Genomic DNA, 22621 nt, shown 5'->3' on the forward strand with positions numbered 1-22621 from the left:
TCTGGCATAAAACTTTCATGGTCTTCATGTTATGTATTTAATCTCATAGGTCATCAAGCAAGACATGAATACCTTGCTCTCTCAATGATATGAGCCAAGCAAGTACAGTTGTCCTAGATTATTACTATTATATTATCATTATTTTGTTTATAGCTTCTTGTTTTTTCAATGGTATAGTTGCTTCATGAATTATTTTAACACTTTTTGGTCACATTGACCCTTGAGTCTTTTGTAGATGTTAATATATCTTTTGCACACTCACAAATGTGATTCTCTAGGAGGCACTGTATAGATGACACTATTATCTATTTTATAAAGTACATAAAATACTTGGGAGTCAAGATAGCCGCGGCCTTTTGACTAGAAACATCTTCAAATAAAATGTCTAGGTATTAAGATAGCAGCAACCTTTTGATAAAAATATACATGTTTTGAGTCGAGATTCTCACCTAGAATGTATTCCTTTCTAAAGTTACAGGGACTTTGCACTAATTGTATCAATACCAAGGGGGCAGTAGCATTTTTAACTACGAACATGGAAAATTGCAATATAAAGATTTTGGTGTAATAATCTTAAAAAGGACACCTAGACTGTTATGTTACACCGATCTAGTAATGTTGATACCAAGGTGGCAGCAGCCTTTTAACAACACGAATTATGCAATGTAAACCTTTCGGTCTCATGATCCAATTGTATCAATACCAAGGGAGCAGTAGTATTTTAATTAATAACATGGAAAATTGCAATGTAAAGTAAAGCTTTTGGTGTCAATCTTAAAAAAAGGACACCTAGACAAAATGTTATCCATTCTCAATCTAGTAATGTTGATACCAAGGTGGCAGCAGCCTTTTAACTAGAAACATGAATTATGCAATGTAAAACTTCTAGTCTCATGATCCAAAGACGTTGGATAAACTATTTTCCATTCCCATGTTACACCAACCAACCATCATGTTGATACCAAGTTGGCAGCAGTTAACTAAAAGAAGTGAAAATTGTGCTGTAAAGCTCCTGGTCTCATAATTTTGAGAGCCAAAGCACTTGCCATGCACGGAGGTACCTTGAACCAGCAGTAACACCTAGCACAAGTGCTACAACAACCATGATGACTGGCTGCACAATTCTTCTCTTGCTAGCAGTCAACTCAACCTGCTCTTCAGGGTTTTTCCAATGATTGTAAACAGCCAACGCCAGAAAAGAGGCCAAAGCCACTGCTTTCAAAGAGGGTTCAGCTACAGCAACTAGCACAGCAGTTACCGGAAGGACTGCAGAAATCACATCCTTCTTCTGCACTACCAGGGAAAAGACCACAAAAAGTAACAAGAGCAGAACAAAAACAGTATGATGAAGTACTCCAGACACTGCACCCATTCCCAGTAGAGTGGCTACCAAAAGAGCCCATGGCTGGCCATTTACTGCACTAGCTCTGGTGGCTTCTCCCAGACTCAGAACCACTGTAACCAGTAGTAATGCCTTCAAAGTTGGCCAAACTGAGGTTGTGGTGACAATCATAGTATACATATCTCTCGCGAAAAGCCCAGACCATCCTGCTAATGTAAGCAGGAGTGCAAGTGGTCCCTTCAGCAGCTGTATTGCTTTGTGCAACAGAGCAACAAGGACCCGTTGTGTGAAGCGAACCACCATAAGGCCTAGCACAGCAGCTATTGACGACCACTGGATGAGTTCAGCTGCTATAGCATGTCGTGTGAAATAAACAAGGGAAAAGCCTGCAAACAGCAGAGACATTTCAGCTTTGAGCCAAGCATATTTAATCAATTCCACCCTTGACTCAAACTCATGCAGAATTCATGATTCAGAATATATCAAATGCACGCCAAAAGCATTCTCCTTAGATACTCGTCAATGTTGAAACTATAGGTCCAAAAAATAATCAAACATTAAAACTAGGCGGGAAAATAATTTGCTATTGTTCCCGTTGCTTCAAAGGGCTAGCATCAGATGCTCTTCTAGATTGGTCTTCTCTCACTTGACTACACCAAAAGGTATGTAGGACGTGTAGAACGGGAAGATAGAATAGAGGTTTAGGACATTGAGTGTACACGAGCTTACTAGTTTTGAAAGTCCTTCACAGGCTCGGACAAAGCTGGACAGTTTGGTAGAGAAGAAAGTGCCCAATATAATGCACATGAACACGGGGCGCACATTGGTGGGACAGCAAACCGGACAGTGGCCAGCCGATGCATACAGAGTACCCAATTTGGGGGTATGGTCTTGGGCTGGCCGACCAGCATAGCATGGAAAAATTTAGCAAAAGGTGTTTAAGAATTATTTTTTGCAAGTCATAGGTTGGCCAGAATTAGCCGGCCCTCCAAACACCTACATAATCAGTGTTTGGGCTAATTGCTCCCATCTCCAATCCCTGCAAAAATGCCAGAGCACAACAGCCAACAGTCTTCAACCTCATGCGAGCACAAGGCGACACCACATCTCCTCCCAGGCAACATGTCAACTCGAACTTACAGACTTACAAAATTGTAAATAAAAGCAAAACATTGGAATTTGCATATGTCAAACTGAAGTCTGTGACATGTTAAAACTTTTTTTTTAAAAACTCGCTTCAAAAAAACTGAAACGTTTCGTACTTTTAATGAAGTCTGAAACGCGTTTCATTGCTACTATGCATGGCAGACTCCGATCACAAAGGCCAGACATCCTTTCAACAATAAGATCTTTATTGGTTGAGGATGATATCACTGTCAACTGATCGCAAGGCTTCCTCTCACACAGGCATTTGCTTATACCACAGGCATTGGCAGAGCAGTTTTTTTTTTCTTTCAGTTCTCTTCTTTCCATGGCAGTATTGTATCACCTTTTGGTCTCATAGACCTTTGGGTCTTTCGTAGGCGTTTCCGGAGCAGCTTGTGGACCCTCCACGAGCTGCTCCGGACCTACCTCGCCTGAGAGGAGTTACCTCGGACCGAGCCTCTGCACTCCAGCATGCCCGATGCCCAGATCCAGGACATGCTCCACCGCCATCGAGCTACCTTTCCACGTGACATAGCTGAGGGAGACCTCTCGGCCATACTCGTCAGCCCCATGCTTGACATTTTGGAGAGTGGTATACCATCTACTCGGAGCTGAGGTTGCTCCCATGTTTTTATGTTCTCAGTATTCGATGACGAGTTTCCATGGACAGTTTTGTATCACCCCAGTGAGAGAGCTATATTTATTTTCATTCTGTTTTATTTTCCATTCCATGATGAGATATGCCATGGACATTATTGCATCACTTTGGTCTCATAGGCCCATTGGGTCTTTAGTAGACGCTTAATGTATCTCTCTCTCTCTCTCTCTCTCTCTCTCTCTCTCTCTCTCTCTCTCTCCCATCCGAGGGCCGATCCACCCACAATACCCAGACCACAGGCTAGTGCAAGAGCTCGGCCAAGAGGTGTGACACTCGACAGAGCCACTGAGCTACGCAGAGCTCGACGCCCAAACCCCATGCCCCTCACCCACGACCATGCCACCACAGGAGGATCAGGGCCATTATCTACCATCATCACAAGACCTTCTCGCACCAGCGGCCCATGAGGGATGTATTAGGGTGATATAAGAGCTCTCTGCTCATGTACCTAGATCAGATTTTATAGTTCTAGATTTTTGTTATCTTTCTTTATTACTATTTTGTACCCAAGATGATGTACCTCATGGATATGATGTAACCTTTTGGTCTCATTTTGGCCTTTTGAAGACGTTAATACAACTTTCTTTCTTTCTTTATTTCTCTCTCTCTCTCTCTCTCTCTCTCTCTCTCTCTCTCTCTCAGCTCCAAACTGATTTGGAGCTGGCCGAAAAGGCCACAAAATCAGGGAACAAGGATCTTCATAAGGACCTTGAAGCCACCTCCGAATGGGTTGAGGTGGCAGAGAAAGACTCGATGCTACCTCTAAATGGATGGAGGTCACTAAGAAACAAAAACCGCTCCATGGTGTCACTATCATCATGCAGGAGAAGACAGATTCGTGCCATGAATATACGTGTGATCGGGCTTCGTACAGGAGCCTCCCCCAAAGCAGACCGGGAACAATCACGCAAGCAATCGGGAATTGCTGGTGCACCATACATTCTTGTATGGAGGACAGGGAAGGATGTGACGAGGAAAAGACCCCTCTTACTCGAGTTCCAAGACATTACAACCCGCCAAGCTTTTCTGGCCAAGTGAGCTGCATTGAAAGCGACGAAGATACACATGCTTATACCCCCTTACAAGTAGAGCATCGAAAGGCTCTTACTCAAGTTCCAAGATGCTGCAGCCTGCCAAGTCTTTCTAGCCAAGAGGGCTGCATTGAAAGGCACGAAGATATACATGGGAGATGACCTTACCCCTTGCAGGTAGGGCATCAAAACGCTGGCGTGCTAAAAAGTCCAAGAGGCACGCAAGGCAAGGAAATGGGCCGGCAAAGTGACTATCACAAAGAGACGTGCCACATGACAAGACGGGGTATATGAGACCGATTGCTTTGCTGAGACATACACTGAATGAGGTCAAGGCTCTCGTTCATATAGACTCACGCCCGTAAAGCCTTAGCATCCCATACCACCAAGACCTGCCTAAGAGGCCATCCATAGACTATCTGCATCCAACTATGGACTGGCAAGAGTAGGTTATCACTCATGGCCTAGAGTTGACCATTCGTCCTAAGACCACACAATAATACAATAATGTTGGAGTGGAGACAATGGTAGCAACACACACATACATGCAACAAGCAAGAAGAGAGAGAGAAGCACAACACTCAAGTAGATTGAAGAGAATGAGTGGAGTACAAGTGAAGTGATATGATAAGGTCACTTACACACACGCTTGGGGGAAAAACTTCCCAAGGAGGGAAAAAGTGCTCTGGCATATTCTAAGCCTACATCCACACATCACTACCATATAAATGGCTACAAATCCCCCCTATCTCCTCCCCAATCTGAGTCACTCCAACCTTGGAGTCGAACTCGTTCCTTTGTTTCACCTCCAGTGGTGTAGAAGAGTCCAAGATCCTTCGTACCCTACAGATACCGCAAGATCCGCAATCCTGCATCCCAATGAGACTTCAACGGCGTCTGCATAAATGAGCTCAACAGCTCCACAAGAAAGCTCAAGTCCAATCTGGTGTTCAGCAACCAGATCAATGAACCAACTAGCTTCCGGTACAAAGAGGCATCAACTGGCTCACAAGGATCATTCACTGTAAGCTTCGTGTTCAGGTCCATCGGCGACGTGATAGGCTTGCAGTTCTCCATCCCAAAGGCCTCAAGCAACTCATGGACATACCGCTACTGAGAGACAAAGAACCCCCTCTGGGTCTGCCAAATCTCCAATCCCAAGAAGAAGTGGAGTAAGCCTAAATCGGTCATCTCAAACTCCTTTAACAAGGCAACCTTCGTCATTGCAATGTGCGCCATATGTCCGCCGGTGAGAATGAGATCATCCACATAAAGGAAGATCAATGTGACCATACTGCGTTCCCGAAAGAGATAGGTTGGGATTTGCAACCGATCTCTAAAATCCAGTCCGTAGAAAGAAGGAATCAATCTTCTTATTCCAAGCCCTAGGAGCCTGCTTAAGACCATACAAGGCCTTCCGCAACCTGTAAACCATCCCCTTTGATCCTGGAACCTGAAAGCCTAGAGGCTACTCAACATACACCTCCTCCTACAGGTCACCATTAAGGAACGTAGATTTCACATCCATCTGAAATACGGGCCACCGTTGAGAAGAAGCAAGGGCAAGAACGGTCCGAATTGTGGTCATCCTCGTTGTCGGTGCAAAGGTATCCTCATAGTCGATGCCAGGCCGCTGAGCATAACCTTTAGCCACAAGTCAGGCTTTGTGTTTGTCCACCGACCCATCTGACGTATACTTGGTCTTAAAGACCCACTTGACACCAATGACAAACCGTTTTGACGACCTCGAAACCAACTCCCAAGTGTTATTCTTCTCAATGGCACCCACTTCCACCTGCATGGCTTTTCTCCAAGTGATCATCATCAAAATCATTTGGGTCTCCAAGAAGTGTTGTCTCATCAACAGTGGAAACCGGAACATGCTCATCAAAAACCACATCCCTGCTGACGACAACCTCGTTCCTCTCTGGATCATACAACTTGTATCCCTTGAAAAGAGAGTTATATCCCACAAAGACAAGCTTTTGGGACTTTGAGTCGAGCTTCCCCCTCTACTTCTTTGGAATGTGAACATATGCATCGCTCCCAAACACATGGAAATGGGAGACATCAGGTTTCCTGCCAAAATACGTTCGGTACTGAAGTCGTCAAAGAAAGGTTGAGGATATGGACAGCCATAGCCACAGCCTCTCCCCAAAGTGGACAAGGAAGATCATGATGCTCCAACATCGTCCTCGCCATCTTCACCACAGTCCTGTTCTTACGCTCAACTACTCCATTCTCTGACGAGGAACCTGTATTGGCCAGCTCCCGCTTGATGCCATGTTTCGCACAAGACCGCACTGTTGGGGTAAAGGCATTATGCCCACCCTTATAGTGTGTACAAGCCCATAAGTTATAGTACATAGTACACTTAGTACTTTTAATGTACTAAGTGCACTATGTGTACTAGTGCAATATACATGTGTGATAGGGGAGTCACACACACATCTTGGTGAGTTGACTTATCCCCACAACTCTCTCTCTCTCTCTCTCCCTTGCTTCTCTGAGTATGTCTCCCACATGAATTAACCTAACCCTAATTCTTCTCTCTCCCACTCAACTGGTATCAGGGCCTGCAGGTCGACTAGGGGTTGACGCTGAGTTTCTTCAGAAACGCGTAGCTGAAGCTGAAGCTGGAGCAGGCCCGTCCTCTCTGTTTGATCGAGCAAAGAAAGCCCAAGACTCCCTTTCGTCTGTGTATACTCTGGAAAGGCCAAGGTGGTAGAAGCGATGACCACAGCCGAATAGAGGCCTGACGAAAGGGCAGGCGAACACGTAGGCTGACTGCTGGGCGTGAGCGAAGGCGGCAACTGGGCGTGAGCGAGCGCATTCGCATTGTAGCGAAAACACCCGTAGCGCTACTAGGTGGAGGCGGCGAAGGCTTTAGTCGAGCACTGGTCACCGAGCGAAAACACACGTAGCGTAAGGCTATTAAGCGCACAGCAATCGGGCTATTGCAGGATTAGCGAAGGGATCTCTGTCTCTATCATGGCTTGTTCGACGCCATCGCTGCTGCTCTTGCTTTTCGTTGCTCTCGCAGCGTTCTGCTTCAGCCATGAAGCACATCTGTACATGTAGCCTACACGTTGTGCTTGGCTACCTTACCTGCAGCAAAAGAAGATGCAGAGCGTGTACCTTGCTGCCCCACGTGTACATGTGCTTCATACAAGCGCTAGTTGTTGGCATAGCTAAGTCGTGGGCAAGACTATAGCAAGGTAGCCAAAGCGCTGAATTCTCCGTCTACAGGTGCACTTAATTGACCCAGCCGTCCCTACCTGCACAGCTGCAGGAGCATCAGCATCAGCATCAATAGCAGCACCAAATTCATCAACTTTTTTTCTGCAACAAAAAATCAGAAATTACAAGGTATCTTGCTTCAATTTTTTTTTGGGACTTGCAATTGAGCAGGTACAATCATCAATTGAGCAGGTACAAGTGCCGAATTGCTCAATTTTTGAGCAAAATTGGCAAAATTGGGTGACATTGGTCACAATCACGATCAATTTGCAAGAAATTGGTCACAATCAGGATCAATTTGCAGGAAATTGGATGTCGAAATTTGGGGCTTTTGATGTAATTGTGCAATTAAGCACTCATACATGCTGTATGATGTGAGAAATCGCACATTTGGGCAAAATTGCAGCAAATTGCAGTGCAAATCAAGGGGCTTTTGTGCCGATTGGATTGATTTGCATGCAGGCAATCGCATTTGATGCTGTGGATAATGTGTTGATGCCTTACAAGCACTCAAGGTGCCTGTAAATCAAGGGGCTTTCATGTATTGGATGTATATGTGGCCAGGGGGAAGCACCGTGAAGACTTTGGATGCCTTCATGTGCGTCAATGTACCATGTATGATCAAAAATTGATCTTAAATCAAGGGGCTTTTCAAGAATTTATGCTTGTTAAGCTTGGCAAAGCAGCAGGCAAGACATTTATGCCTTGAATCCTCAGAAATCAGCTTGCAGTCAAGGGGCTTTTGCCCAATTTCTGTTCGGGACTGTTTTATGCAGTGTTCGGGACTGTAAAAGTCTGATTTTTACTCATTTGCATTTATTGCTACTGTACCTGCTGGTACAAATTTGGCACAGCTTTGTGCAAGTTTTGGCATGGCTGCACATTGATTTGAGTGAGGAAAAGGCTCAATTTCAGCTGCTGTACTTGCCAGTACAGGTTTGGTACATCATAGGTGAGCACTTAGTACTGCTGTACAATACTTTGGAAGGGCAACAGATCACATTTAAGGTGCTGTCCTAAATCTGCAGCAACCAGATTTTGGTGATTTCATCACATAAAGTGGGAAAAAAGTTGCATTCTTGCTTCCGCAGTGGGAGATAAAGCTTGGGAGAACAACTGTGAGCACTTTGTGTGCTTTTGGTGCAGTGTTTGCACATTTTGCAGGGAGTCAGGCATTGACAGGTTGCATATTGCTATGGCAACCACAGGTGAGAGCTCTTCATTGCTTCACATCAAGAAGCTTGAAGGCTCACATAACTATGATATTTGGCAAACCCAGTGCTATAATGTGTTGCTCCAGAAAAAGCAGCACAAGCCTATCAAAGAAAGGGGTGTAAAACCCGCTTCTCTTACTGCTGAAGAGTGGGAAGATATGGATGAGCTGGCAAGATCTACTATCATGTTGTCTGTGTCAAACTCATTACTTTTCAGCATTCGTGAAGAGAAGACAGCTTGGGGAATGTGGCAGAGATTGCAGGACTTGTATGCCCAACAAAGTGCCTCAAGCAAAGTGTATTGGTTGAAGAAACTCATAGGTCTTCAGATGAAGGAAGGGGCGTCTATGACAGCCCATCTAAATGAGTTTAATGGTATTGTCAGCCAGGTCATTAATCAAAAGTTGGCAATGGACGATGAGTTCAAAGCCACTTTTCTGTTATGCACTTTGCCAGAGAGTTGGGACACATTCAGGACAGCCACTAGCAATTCGCATGCTATGCTGTCATATGCAGATGTTGAGGGTGCAATTCTTCAAGAAGAGATGAACAGGAAAAACAACTCTGTTGGAAAGTCCAATGCAATGAATGCACGTGGGAGATCCCAGCAAAGGGGAAAAAGCCAAGAACGGGGAAGGAGCAAGTCTCGCTCCAAAAAGGATTTGGAATGCCATTATTGTGGCAAGAAGGGACACATTAAAAAGCAATGCTACAAATGGAAAAATGATCAAAAGGAAAAGGGAAAAGGCAAAGACAAAGAGAAAGATGAAGCCAAAGATGTAAAGCCAAAGGGCAAAAGTGGAGTCAAGATTGAAGAAATCAATGTGTCACATGCAGGTGGCAGTGAGGATGAGGTCCTATTTACATCTTCACTTGATGCCCATTCACTTCTTACAGGTGGTCATGGTATGCACTCATGGATCATTGATTCAGGTGCCTCCTTTCATGTCACAGGTTGCAGAGACTTGTTTGTCAGGTATACTGCTGGCAATGAAGGAGTGGTTTATTTGGGTGATAACCATGCATGCAAGATTCTTGGCAGAGGTGATGTGAGGCTTGTGTTTTCAGATGGCTCACAGCTTATGCTCCATGATGTCAAGCATGTGCCTGAGATCAAGAAGAATCTGCTTTCTACTGGACAGCTTGATGATGCTGATTATGTTACCACATTTGGTAGTGGAAAGTGGAAGATTAGTAAGGGCTCACTGGTTGTTGCCAGAGGCTCTAAGGTGGACACTCTTTACTTCATGCATGCAGGTGTTTGTCACCATGCTAATGTAAATGCAACCGAGCTGCCGGAAATCTCTGTGGCATAGCCGGTTGGGACACACGAGTGTCAAGGGAATGGAGCAATTGTCTCGTTTGGGTTACTTGCCTTCTCTAAAGTTTTCAAGTTTTCAGTTTTGTGAGCATTGTATATATGGCAGGCAACTGCAGTGCCCCCACAAGAAAGCTCTTGGACAGAAAGATGCTCAGTTAGAGCTTGTGCATACAGATGTATGTGAGATGCCTCAGCTTTCTTTGGGAGGGGCAAAATATTTTGTGTCTTTTATTGATGATGCCACACGCAAGGTGTGGGTTTATCCTCTTCGTTTGAAGAGTGATACATTCTCAGTGTTTCAGAAGTTTGTTGCTCATGTTGAGAATCAACCAGGCAAAACACTGAAGGCTTTGCGTTCCGACAATGGTGGAGAGTATATGTCCAAACACTTTCAGGACTTTTGTGATGCTAAAGGCATCAAGAGGGAGCTCTCTACTCCTTATGATCCTCCACAAAACGGGACAGCAGAGAGGATGAATAGGACCATTCAGGAGAAGGTCCGTTCTATGTTGTCACATGCTGCATTACCTCATGGTTTTTGGGCTGAAGCTGTTATGACAGCCGTACACCTTATAAACAAGTCACCTAACACGATGCTTGGTGGGAAAGTGCCAGAAGAAGTATGGACAGGGAAGCCTCCGTCATACAAGCACTTGAGAGTGTTTGGTTGCGTTGCGTACGTGCACATACGCAGGGAAATGCGCACCAAACTTGATCCTAAGTCTCACAAATGCATATTCCTAGGATATGGTGACAGAGGTGAAATGGGGTATAGACTTTGGGATCCCGTGAATAGAAAGATCATACGCAGCAATGATGTCATTTTTTATGAAACATGCATGTATAAGGAGCCTGCAAGGCAACAGGAGCCTGGCAGAGTCATCTTTGATGATGATGGACATCATGGACAACAACCAAGGGCTGTAAATCAGCCATTACAGCAGCAAAACCAGCCCTTGAATGGTGCTGAAAATGGTCCAAATGGACAGCCAGAGATGGCAGAAGATATCCCTATGGATATACCACAGTTAGAGGAGATACCGGGCATGATATTTCAGCCTTATGTCATGGAACAGGAGCCACCAATGGGTGATATGCAGGCTGGACAGCAACCTGCAAATGATGGTCATTGGGTACGGAGGTCCACTAGACCCTCCAGAGCCCCTGACAGGTTTGTTTCAGGGGTTGACTACTTAATGCTTACTGACTGTGGGGAGCCCTCATGTTATAAGGAGGCTTTACAGAGGGCAGACAAGGCTCTTTGGAAGCGTGCCATGAAGTTAGAGATGGATTCTCTGCACAACAATGGAACATGGAAATTGGTGCATTTGCCTGCAGGCAAGAAAGTTTTGCCATGCAAGTGGGTATACAGGCTCAAAGTTGCACCTGATGCAAAGCCAAGATACAAAGCCAGGTTAGTGGCTAAGGGCTTCAAGCAGGAATATGGTGTGGACTTTGATGAGATCTTCTCTCCAGTGGTCAAAATGACCACACTTAGAGCTGTGTTGGCTTTGGTTGCGCATGATGATCTGGACTTGATTCAGATGGATATGAAGACTGCTTTTCTTCACAGTGATCTCCATGAGGAGATATATATGCAACAGCCAGAGGGTTATGCAGTAAGTGGAAAGGAGAAGCTTGTATGCAAGCTGAAAAAGAGTCTTTATGGGCTCAAACAGGCACCAAGGGAATGGTATCATAAATTTGATACATTCATGAAATCCCAGAAATTCAGGAGAAGTGACATAGATCACTGCTTGTACACCAAGAAAGCTTTGGATGGCAGTCTATTGATCCTCATCTTGTATGTTGATGATATGTTGATTGCCGGGAAATCTCGTAAGGAGATGGATACCTTGAAGCAAAGGCTGCATCAAACCTTTGATATGAAGGATTTGGGTGATGCAAATCACATTTTGGGTATGCGGATACTTCGGGACAGAAATCAGCATGTGTTGTATTTGTCTCAGAAGAAATACATTGGCAAAGTTTTGCAGAGGTTCAATATGGACGGGGGGAAGAAGACTAGTACTCCTTTGCCTCCATATGTGAAACTCAGTGCTATGGACAGCCCACAGTCAGATAGTGGCAAGGCTGATATGGCCAAGATTCCGTATGCTTCAGCTTGTGGCAGTCTCATGTATGCCATGGTTGCTACTAGGCCGGACATTGCATTTGCAGTGGGAGTGGTTTCTAGATACATGGCCAACCCTGGCAAGAAGCATTGGGAAGCAGTGAAAGGTGTCATGAGATACCTGAAGGGCACACAAGATATGTGCATTTGTTTTGGCAAACAGGATGCATTAGTGCATGGTTACACGGATTCGGATTATGCCGGTCATCCAGATAACCGGAAGTCTACTACCGGTTATGTGTTTACATTCACAGGAGGTGCTGTGTCATGGATATCCAGGATGCAGAAGTGCACTGCCTTATCTACTACAGAGGCCGAGTATATTGCAGCCACAGAGGCTTGCAAGGAGGCATTATGGCTATCTCGGTTAGTGGTTGATTTGGGTTATACAGGGGATATTCCATTGTTGCATTGTGACAGTCAGAGTGCCATCCAGTTGGCAAAGAACCCCGTCTTTCATGCAAAGACGAAGCATGTGGATGTGAAGTATCACTTCATCAGAGAGGTGATAGAGAACAAGTAAATTCAGCTTGTTAAGATTCATACGGATGACAACCCGGCTGATCTGTTGACAAAGAGTTTGCCTCCGGAGCGGTTTGCTCATTGCAGACACTTGATGGGCATTGGATGAGGCCAGTTTCAGCCTTGATATGGCCTTGTATATTATCATGTACATGCTGATTTTTTCTTTTCCTTCATGTAAGGGCACTTTGCCTTTAAGTGGGAGGTTGTTGGGGTAAAGGCATTATGCCCACCCTTATAGTGTGTACAAGCCCATAAGTTATAGTACATAGTACACTTAGTACTTTTAATGTACTAAGTGCACACTGTGTACTAGTGCAATATACATGTGTGATAGGGGAGTCACACACACATCTTGGTGAGTTGACTTATCCCCACAACTCTCTCTCTCTCTCTCTCCCTTGCTTCTCTGAGTATGTCTCCCACATGAATTAACCTAACCCTAATTCTTCTCTCTCCCACTCACGCACGAATGCATTGGAAGAAAATTCTCCTCCTTTATCAGCCCGAAGAGTCTTTATCTGCAAGCCAGAAACTATCTACACCATCACATGCCACTCCTTGAACCGAGCAAAAGCTTGGTCCTTCTGTGAGAGAAAATAAACCCATGTGAATCTGCTACAATCATCAAGAAGCAGCATAAAGTACAAAGAAACTCCCAAGGATGTTGTCTGCACAGGTCCACACAAGTCAGCGTGTACCAACTCCAAAGGTTTCGAAGCCCGCCTAGAAGCCTACTTCGAAAAAGATTCCCTATGCTGCTTACTACAAATGCAAGAACTAAAGCGTCCTTGCCTACTGCCAACATCTAGCAAGCCAACCACCATCTGGTCCCAGAAGGCTCATCGCAGAGCATCCACATTCAAGTGGCCAAACCGAAAGTGCCACAAATCACCAATCTGAGAACCTGTCAAAGAGGAGAGTGCAGAGAGTTTGTATATACCATTCTCCACGCCGCCTTCCCAAACAACCTGGCCAGTCTCGCGGTCCCGTAGAGCAACAGAATGCTCCTCAAACTCCACCCGTGTCAAATCCCCATAGGATCTCCTCGTAGAACGCTCCTGGTACAAGACTCGAAACCTGCAAACAAACCAAACAAACATAAAGGGGATGCAAGCCTGACTCACCTCCCAACCTTGACAGTCGTGGGCAAGCCCACAAGTCTTGGTCGTCCCCACCGAGCCACAAGCTGAGCTAACTAGATGGACGTACTGACCAATCTCTCCCTCATGACGTCCCATACCGCCGTGAAGCTACCCTCGCGGGCCTCGAGACTGCTTCCTGCCTCACAAAGACACGCGAGACTCTATGAACTAATGACTAACCTTGGCCACCCTTTTATAGGCTCTTGGTCGGTCACCGGGCGTCCACACTTGGACACCCGTCCATCCATACTTGGGTGCCCGCTCGTTAGTCTATCCCTAACTCAGCTCGCCAATCAGCCTGCCTAGCTCCAGCTTCCCCAAACCTCGAAGCTAGTCTTGTGTGTGTGTAGCACACGGTAGATACACACTGTGCACATGACATACTCCCCTTCCTCTAAGAGCTCACTAAAAAGTCAAGGTAATCCCTTTCAAGGGTAGTCAATGTCTCCCATGTAACGTCCTCCTCGACGCGATCCTTCCATTCGATCTTGTATTCCGTGATAAGTGTATTACGCAATCTTCTTTCACGAAATCCAAAAATCTTTTCAGGTTCGTGTGGAACAAATATCATGTCCTCGACATCTATCATTTCTCGAGGAGTAACTAACCGGTCTATTCCACCCAGTACTTCCTTTAAGTCTACTGACATGAAATACAGGATGAACTTTCACATGAGAAGGCAAATCCAATTCATATGCGACTGAACCAATCCGTCGTGTAATACGAAATGGTCCACAATATCTAGGGGATAATATCGGAGATTGACCTGTCCGTAAAGTCTCGAAATCTTTCGGAACTCGCAAATACACCATCGTTCCTTCAAAGAACTCTCTGGGTAAACGATATCTATTAGAATAAAATCTATCTTTGTCTTGAGCACTTCTAATAGATTCCTTCACAACTTGTAACATTTCTTGCATAACTTGCAAAAAATTACGTGCTGCATCATGCTGAAGTCCTGAGAATCCCACTATAACAGATGATCTAGGTTGAAAACCATACATAAGCATGAAAGGACTAAAACCTGTACTCGTATGCTTAGTACTATTATATCCAAATTCTAACATAGAAAGATAATCCTCCCATTAACTCTGTCTTTTGGATACATATGCTCGAAGTATATCCTCCAAAATTTGATTAACTCTTTCAATCTGGCCATCAGATTGAGAATGATCTGAGGAACTCAAATTCAAAGTTGTTTCCAACTTCTCAAAAACAAGTCTCCAAAAGTCACTTGTAAACTTAGAGTCTCTATCACTGACTATGTCCTGTGATAACTCATACAGTCTAAACAATTACTCGATAAACTGCCTTGCTAATTGCGTAGCTGTAATGGTCTTCCGAGTCAATAAAAATCTAGCCATTTTTGTCAAGCGATCTACCACAACCCAAATAGAATCGTGGCCTTGACTTGTTCTTGGCAATCCAGTAATAAAATCCATGGAAATACTTTCCTATTTATTACGTGGGATTTGCAAAGGATGCAATAGCCCAGCCTGTCTAAAGCATTCAGCTTTATTTGCTTGACACTTGAGAACATAGTCTTCTACATACCCTTTCATCTTTGGCCAATAAAAAGTGTGTTTCACTAACGATAATGTCCTGTGTACCCCAACGTGTCCAGCAGAAGGAGCGTCGTGACACTCCTTAAGAATCTTGGACCTAATGTCCGGGATCTATTGTACACAAATTTTGTCATTACGGAATAGTTAACCATTCCGAATCATCCACTGACCTCCTGCAGCCTGAATGGTAGCCTGCTCAGTCATTGAGTCTTGGTCAATCAATGAGCTCTCGTCTTGGATCTTCTGCCAAAATGAACCAAAATAACTATCAGTCCTGCAAAGCCCTCTCAATGACTGAAATAAGTCAGTAGAAATCTCAGTGAACGACAAAGTATTCACCTCTCTAATTCGACTAAGCGCATCTACGACACTATTCATGGACCCTTTTCGATAACGAATCTCAAAATTAAAATCTTGCATTAATTCGGCCCATCGAGCTTTCCTTCTTCTCAAATCATCGACATCACACACATACTTGATTGACCACAAACTTGGAGCCATATAAATGATGTCTCCAAACCTTGAGAGTGTGAATCACAGCATAAAGCTCTTTCTCAAGGGTTGGCCAACGAAATTGAGTGTCGTCTAGATTTTTACTTCCGAAAGCAACAGGTCTACCATCTTGAAATAGAGCAGCCCCGATTGCATAGTCACAGGCATCAATTTCAAGAACATAAGGCCGACTAGGATCGAGTAATGCTAAGATAGGTGCTTCGTTGACTTTATCTTTCAAAAGTATAAAGGCCATATCCAGATCGTTATTCCAAGTAATAGGCTGATTCGACTTACCTCCATGACCTTTCAATAAGTCGGTCATCGGTAGTGTGAGCTAAGAGTACTCCCGCACAAATTTCCGAAGAAAAACAATAAAACCGAGAAAAGAACAAAGTTGTTTCACTGTCTGCGGTATAGGCCAGGCCAGAACCTTCAAAACTTGGTCATAGTCAATGCTCAATCCATCTCTAGTGATCTTGTGTCCCAAGTAAATAATGTCTGTCATAAAAAACTCACATTTACTTAATTTAGCATATAGTCGATTCTGTCTTAAAATAGTTAAGACAATCATGAGGTGTCTAACGTGATCCTCAAGAGTACGACTATATATCAAAATATCATCCAGGAACACAACCACAAATTTTCCCAAATGTTCACGAAAAAGATCGTTCATCATTTGCTAGAAAGTGGCTGGAGCATTGGTTAACCCAAAAGATAATATGAGAAATTTGTAATGGCCATACCTAGTCCGAAAGGCGGTTCGGTCGACATGCCTTTCATGAATACGTATCTGGTGATAACCAATACGTAAATCTATCTTCGTGAAATATTTTCGCTTCGGCTAACCGGTCAATCCGGTCATCTGATCTAGGGAGAGGATAACGGTTCTTAATTGCCAGCTTGTTCAATCTCTTGTAATCTATACACATTCTCCAGGTGTTGTCCTTCTTTCTCCAAAGTAACACAGGTGCACCCCAAGGTGATTTACTTGGACGTATCTAGCCCATCCTCAAATAATCTTCGAGTTGTTTGGCCAACTCATCTTCCTCAGCTTGGCTCATCCTGTAAGGTGGAATACTAACAAGGTGAGCACCAGGGACCAGGTCAATACGATGATCTACTGCCCTTTCAGATGGTAAGCCTGATGGCAATTCCTTAGAAAATACATCTTGAAACAAGTCAAGTATCTTCTTTAATTCTTTGCTTTCAAACACACTTAATTTATTAACATCCATAGAAGGTATGAGAAATGAAGAAAGTGGAATCAAGACACAATGGAAAGCAGTATACAAGGAAGAATCCATTATATTTCCAAAATCAACTGTATGTACAAGAGATCCCTGAGAGGGATGTATACAATCACCTAAGACACTATATTGGATGTTCTTATGTTCAAAAGAAAAAGTATGACTAGACCACAGACAGTGGCCAGTGCTTCTGAGAAGTATTTGGCTCTCCATGAAAAGTTCCAAAAGATTTTTCTTCGAGACAATCTCCTTCCCCAGCTCCCCTCGTCCAGACCGGAGGACCACAAGATCGATCTCCTCCCAGGCTCGGAACCCCCGAGCAACTTTCCGTATCGCCTTTCCAAGGCAATGGAATCGGAGTTGGACTGCCAACTCCAAGAATTGTTGCAATCTGGCTTCATCCGCCCTAGCGTGTCACCATTTGTAACACCGATCCTGTTTGTCAAGAAGAAAGATGGATCTTCTCGTTTGTGTGTCGATTATCGTGCACTCAATAAGCTAACTATCAAGAGTAGATTCCCGATGCCTCGACTAGATTATATTCTTGAGAGGCTAAATGGAGCTAAGGTGTTCTCGAAACTCGATTTAAAGAGTGGGTACTCCCAGGTGAGGATTGTGGAGGAGGACATCCCCAAGACAGCCTTCCGTACAAAACGGGTCCACTATGAATTTGTGATCATGCCTTTTGGCTTGACAAACGTCCCAGCTACATTAAATCGCATGATGATGCGTGTGTTCCAGGAATTAATTGGAAAGTGTGTTCATATTTCTGGACAACATACTAGTATTTTCAGCTACCGTTGAGCAACATGACATTGATGTGGAAAAAGTCCTGAAGTTGTTGGAAAGCAACAAAGCTCTACGTCAATGAGAAGAAGTCAGAATTTTATTTGTTCGAGCTTCATTACCTTGGATATATAATTAGTGCAGTAGGCATTCGACTTGATCCGGCTAAGATGGCCGAGATCATCAATTGGAAAGTACCTCAAACTGCTTATGACATCAGATCCTTTGTGGGTATATGCCAAGCATACTCCACCCACATAGACAAGTTTTCTGACCTCTCGGTATGCTAAAGGGTGTCAAGACAAGAAGACAACGGATTCGAATGACTCCACGAGCGTTGGGAGGCATTCAAGAACCTCAAGGTAGCTTTATCAAAAGCGCCTTCTTTAGCACTTGCCTCGTGGGACGAGCCATTTCAGGTGATCACTGATGCGAGTAACATCGCAATTGGAGGTGTATTACAACAGCATGATCATCCAGTACCTTACATGTCTCGTAAGTTATTGCTCGCAGAAAAGAATTACTCAATCTACGATCGTAACTCCTCGCAGTTATACAAGCCTTAAAACATTGGAAACATTTTCTTTATGACCGTGACTTTGAGGTTCGCACTGACCATCAGACATTACGCTGGATTCAGACAATGCCAAGTGCACAGTGGAGTGACCGACAGTACCGCTGGAGCCAGATATTCCAGCAATTTGGTGGTATGATTGAGTACCTTCCAAGAAAGGCCAATCCAGTGGCTGATGCTTTGAGCAGGAAGGAACAAGTGACTTTGATTCAGGCCACTAGACTCGACCTTGTTGGTACGGGACTAGACGACATGAAGCACACGTACGCAGATTCCGAGAAATTTGATACACAGTGGGAACAAGCATTGGATGCCACAGGACCATGCCACTTTTTGATACGCAATGGTTGGCTTTTCTACAAAGGCTGACTATGTGTCATGAAGTCATTCAGGGCAGCTCTTCTCCATGATGCCCATGATGCCATTACTGGTGGTCATAGGGACATGAATTCAACTTTGGAGAAATTGCAACCAGTTGGCCTTTGATGTGCTAAAGTGTTATGTCCATGATCAAAAAGGTAAGTGGGAATCATATTTGCCTTTAGTTCAAGCTGTTTTGAATGATTCTTTTTCTTCAACTATTGGCAGGACTCCATATGAGGCAATGTTTGAAAGACCATTCCAGTCGCTATTGGCCAGGACCTCGTCTTCAGTACCTGAAGCGAATAGATTGTTGACAGAGTCTTACCATGAGATTTGAGATTTTGGAGTCAGTAAAGGACAGGTTGGCTAAAGCACAAGAGGCCTACACTCGACAGGCCAATAAAGGCCGAAGGGATATGAAGTTTTCGGAAGGGGATTGGGTGTATCTTCGGATTATGAAGCAAAGGTTGAAACAAGTGGACAAGCGATGCCCAAAGTCATCATTCAGGAGCTTCGAACCTTTTCCCATCCAAAGAAAGATTAATGAGGTTTCAATGAAGTTGAAGCTACCTCTAAGTTAGACTATGCACGATGTGTTTCATGTCAGCTGGTTAAATATGCAAGTCCGATCCCATCAGAAGTTAAAGAAGAGACGGAACCAGATATCATTGGCTGATTTTCAACTTGTGTTAGACACGATTCGTCTCTATTAACAAGATGAACAACTGTTGAAGGTTGTTTAAATTGGAGATGTGAAAGAAGAGCCTGGACACCTATTCCCACGAGTTTAAAGGCCTTTCCCATTCACATTACTTGTAAAAGACTAATACTAACCTCTTGCAAAAAACATGTAAGATACACTACATTAACCCCATACAAGTTTCTGCACACGTTTGCGGGGATTACCGAGTGTCCCTAGTCCCATAGACATTTGCATGCATTGAATCCAAGCGATTTCCAAGCCGGAAGACGAGTTCAAATGTGCAAACCATATGCCAAGCAACATGCTAATGCATAATGCAATTGTAGTTCGGAGAATCCCCCATTTTTCAAGCATTGAACACCTGATATCCAGCTCTCAGGCATGAAACCCTTCTTGGGAGCAAGGTCACCACAAAACGTTTCACTTACTGAAACAAAACGATGCTAAAATGATTTATTTTGGAACAAAACGTTTCAACACCAAGTATCTTTTTCCCCACATGAAACAATGTGGTTTCAATGCGCACATGAAACGTTTTCAACACCAAAACGTGAAACGAGTTCCATGGTGACCATGCCTGGGAGTCTCACCCAATGACTCAATCAATAATATGGGATTCATGCTACCAATAATCCAAATTGGCAATATTCATGCAGATAACTACAGTTATAGTTTCGTACCACAACATACCCATAACCTATGAAATGTTTCAAATATTTTTTTGAAGTTTTTTGAGCACTGGGTTTCTTAATAAATCAAAAAGCCTATGTTGTTATGTCTATTTTTACGAGTATTTGTGTTTTTTCTTTTTGAGTTTGTTTCATGTTTTGATGGCATCTGGACATTAGTTCCCCCTCGACATTAAAAGATGTCCAGATGTCCTATCTGTCCGAACATTTTCTCATGATATGTCAAGGTGTCCAAATGTCTAGATATAGGTAACAACACGTTCTACCAAGTACATAAGAGCCAAATCTGGCATATTTTTTATATGTACACCCCCCTTCTTTTAAACGTTTTTAAAAATTCCCAATTTTTTATAAAACGCATTTGAAGCATTTTTTGAAACATGTTTTAAAATGACTGGCAACTATGGTAACAGGCAGCACGTGCATGTGGGAGTACTGTGCAAGTGTACAAGAAGAGTGTGAAACAAGGTACAAAAACAGATCAAAAAGGACATGGATTGGTTTTTGGACCCCTTTTGTTTTTTAATGCATAAGAAGCATGTCTGATACGAAAAGTAACATTCATGAAATGCTTCATTCAGTTTCAAAACATAAGAAAAATGTTTCTATGGAGAATAATACCCATGTTCCATTCTTGTGTCAGAAACTCTCTTCTGAAATCATGCCAATGGAAACACCCTCATGAAAAACTGAACCATTCTAATACAAAAGTGAAGCTGCTGCTCAATGATAGATTGCCAAGGCATACATGGAAAGCAGGCTCCAAACAGCAAAAAACTATTGGAAGTAACTTGCTCACATCAAGATTGGTCCATGACAAATTGGCATCGTTTCTGTGAAATGTTTTAAGAATATGCCACCGCAAATCATAGGATTCTATCTGCATAATGTCTACAGATGGGCTGTGAATTGGCTATACAACTTGCCACAAGACTAAAAGCTGCAGATCACAGGATCTGCATGATGAGATTGAGAAACACACACTTCTCGTTTGTTCAGTCTATCTGCACTTCAGACAACAGTTTCCACATGTTTTGGAGGGGTTTATCAATCTGTCAGCTACCATTGGCGACCAACAACAGGTCATGGGCCCTTACTTTGCTCACATGCTTGATCATCAAGACTCAGGCATGCCTGAAAAACACACATACACATACACGTGGGCATGCGCACGCACACGCACGGACAGACACATGGCATATGCATGGCTCAGATGTGTCCAGAAAAACACACACACACACACATACACGTGGGCACACACATGCACACGCACACACACATGGCATATGCATGGCATGCTCAATCATCAAGACTGCTTACTCGAGCATGGCTCAGATTCGTCCTCGCATGGGCGCGCGTACAGAGACACGTGTGCACAGGGTATATTCTTGGCAGCCAACATGTAGCATTGGGATCTTACTTTGCTCACATGCTTGATCATCATGCATGGCTGAGACCAGTTGCCATGTGCACTGCATTTTCATGCTTTTGTATTGCTGAACAGGATGCACCGTATTTTGGTCTCCAGAGGATGGTGATACAATCCTCTCTCTCTCTCTCTCTCTCTCTCTCTCTCTCTCACACACACACACACACACACACACCGAGTACTTTAGCTCTTCTAAGTGTAATCTCGTGTCAGAAATACATTTAAAAACATAGAGTAAGAGAGTGAACGCGTACCTGCAGCCAAGAGAAGGTAATTGGGAGGTTCAGGCACTGGGGTAGCAAGGGCCTCCCATTCAGGCGGGAGCTGTCCTCTCCTTCTTCGCGGGGTGGGAGAGGATTGTTTGTCGAGGTTTTCAGGGGACCCCTTCGAAGAAGAAGAAGAAGAACCTACAAGTTTGGAAACGCTCCTTGGCCTCTCGGCGTTGAAGGGGACAAAGGCGGGCTTCCATGGCAGTAGATCAGGCGTTAAGGCACCGGGACGGCGAGCACCGATGCCCAAGAGATGGTGTTGCTTGCATGCCAGGGCCATCACTCAACCTCCACCGACACTCCCTACTGCCCTCGGTATTTCTCACACATCATGGCTAACCTAAGAGATTGTGCTCATCGATCAAATAAAGATCAAAAAATTTGCTTTGAAAGATATGAGTTCTTTATTTCATATGTTTTATGAGTATAATCTTATTCTTTATAATTTTGAATATTATATCTTTATACATATTGTGACAAAATTTATATTGTATTCTATCAAAATTTCAAAGAGATCCATGTTTAATGCCAACATAACATTATTAGTTCATTGATCGGGATCCATGTTTATTGCCAATAAAACATTATTAGTTCGTTGTGATCAGGATCCATGTTTAATGCCAATAGAACATTATTAGTTCATTGATCAAGATCTGTATTTAATGCTATCAAACATCCATGCCGCTAGTTGTTCAGCCAACCATTGGTCTAGGGTGACTTGCACTGGGATGCCAGAATATGTAAAGGA

General features: G+C 43.8%; 1 protein-coding gene across 1 annotated transcript; it reads right to left on the minus strand.

Moving 5' to 3' along the window:
- Positions 1-729: 729 nt before the first annotated feature.
- On the minus strand, positions 730-22237 carry EMB1923 (embryo defective 1923). The gene is made up of 2 exons (XM_086778840.1): positions 21859-22237; positions 730-1728 (listed from the first exon to the last, which is right to left on the minus strand). The coding sequence occupies exons 1-2, from the start codon at positions 22151-22153 to the stop codon at positions 1019-1021; spliced, it is 1005 nt and encodes a 334-aa protein (XP_086634966.1). The 5' UTR covers positions 22154-22237; the 3' UTR covers positions 730-1018.
- Between the last annotated feature and the right edge of the window lie 384 nt (positions 22238-22621).

The sequence above is a fragment of the Cibotium barometz genome, chromosome 39 (genome assembly GCF_041138505.1).
Source record: "Cibotium barometz isolate CiBa-2024 chromosome 39, ASM4113850v1, whole genome shotgun sequence".
Taxonomy (NCBI): domain Eukaryota; kingdom Viridiplantae; phylum Streptophyta; class Polypodiopsida; order Cyatheales; family Cibotiaceae; genus Cibotium; species Cibotium barometz.

What these genes read in the sequence shown, in the direction of transcription:
- EMB1923 (XM_086778840.1), bottom strand. Translation starts at nt 22,153, where the DNA reads ATGGCCCTGGCATGCAAGCAACACCATCTCTTGGGCATCGGTGCTCGC. An exon ending in TTACCTTCTCTTGGCTGCAG is followed by an intron (nt 1,729 to 21,858) that starts GTACGCGTTCAC and finishes TGCTGTTTGCAG; the next exon opens with GCTTTTCCCTTGTTTATTTC.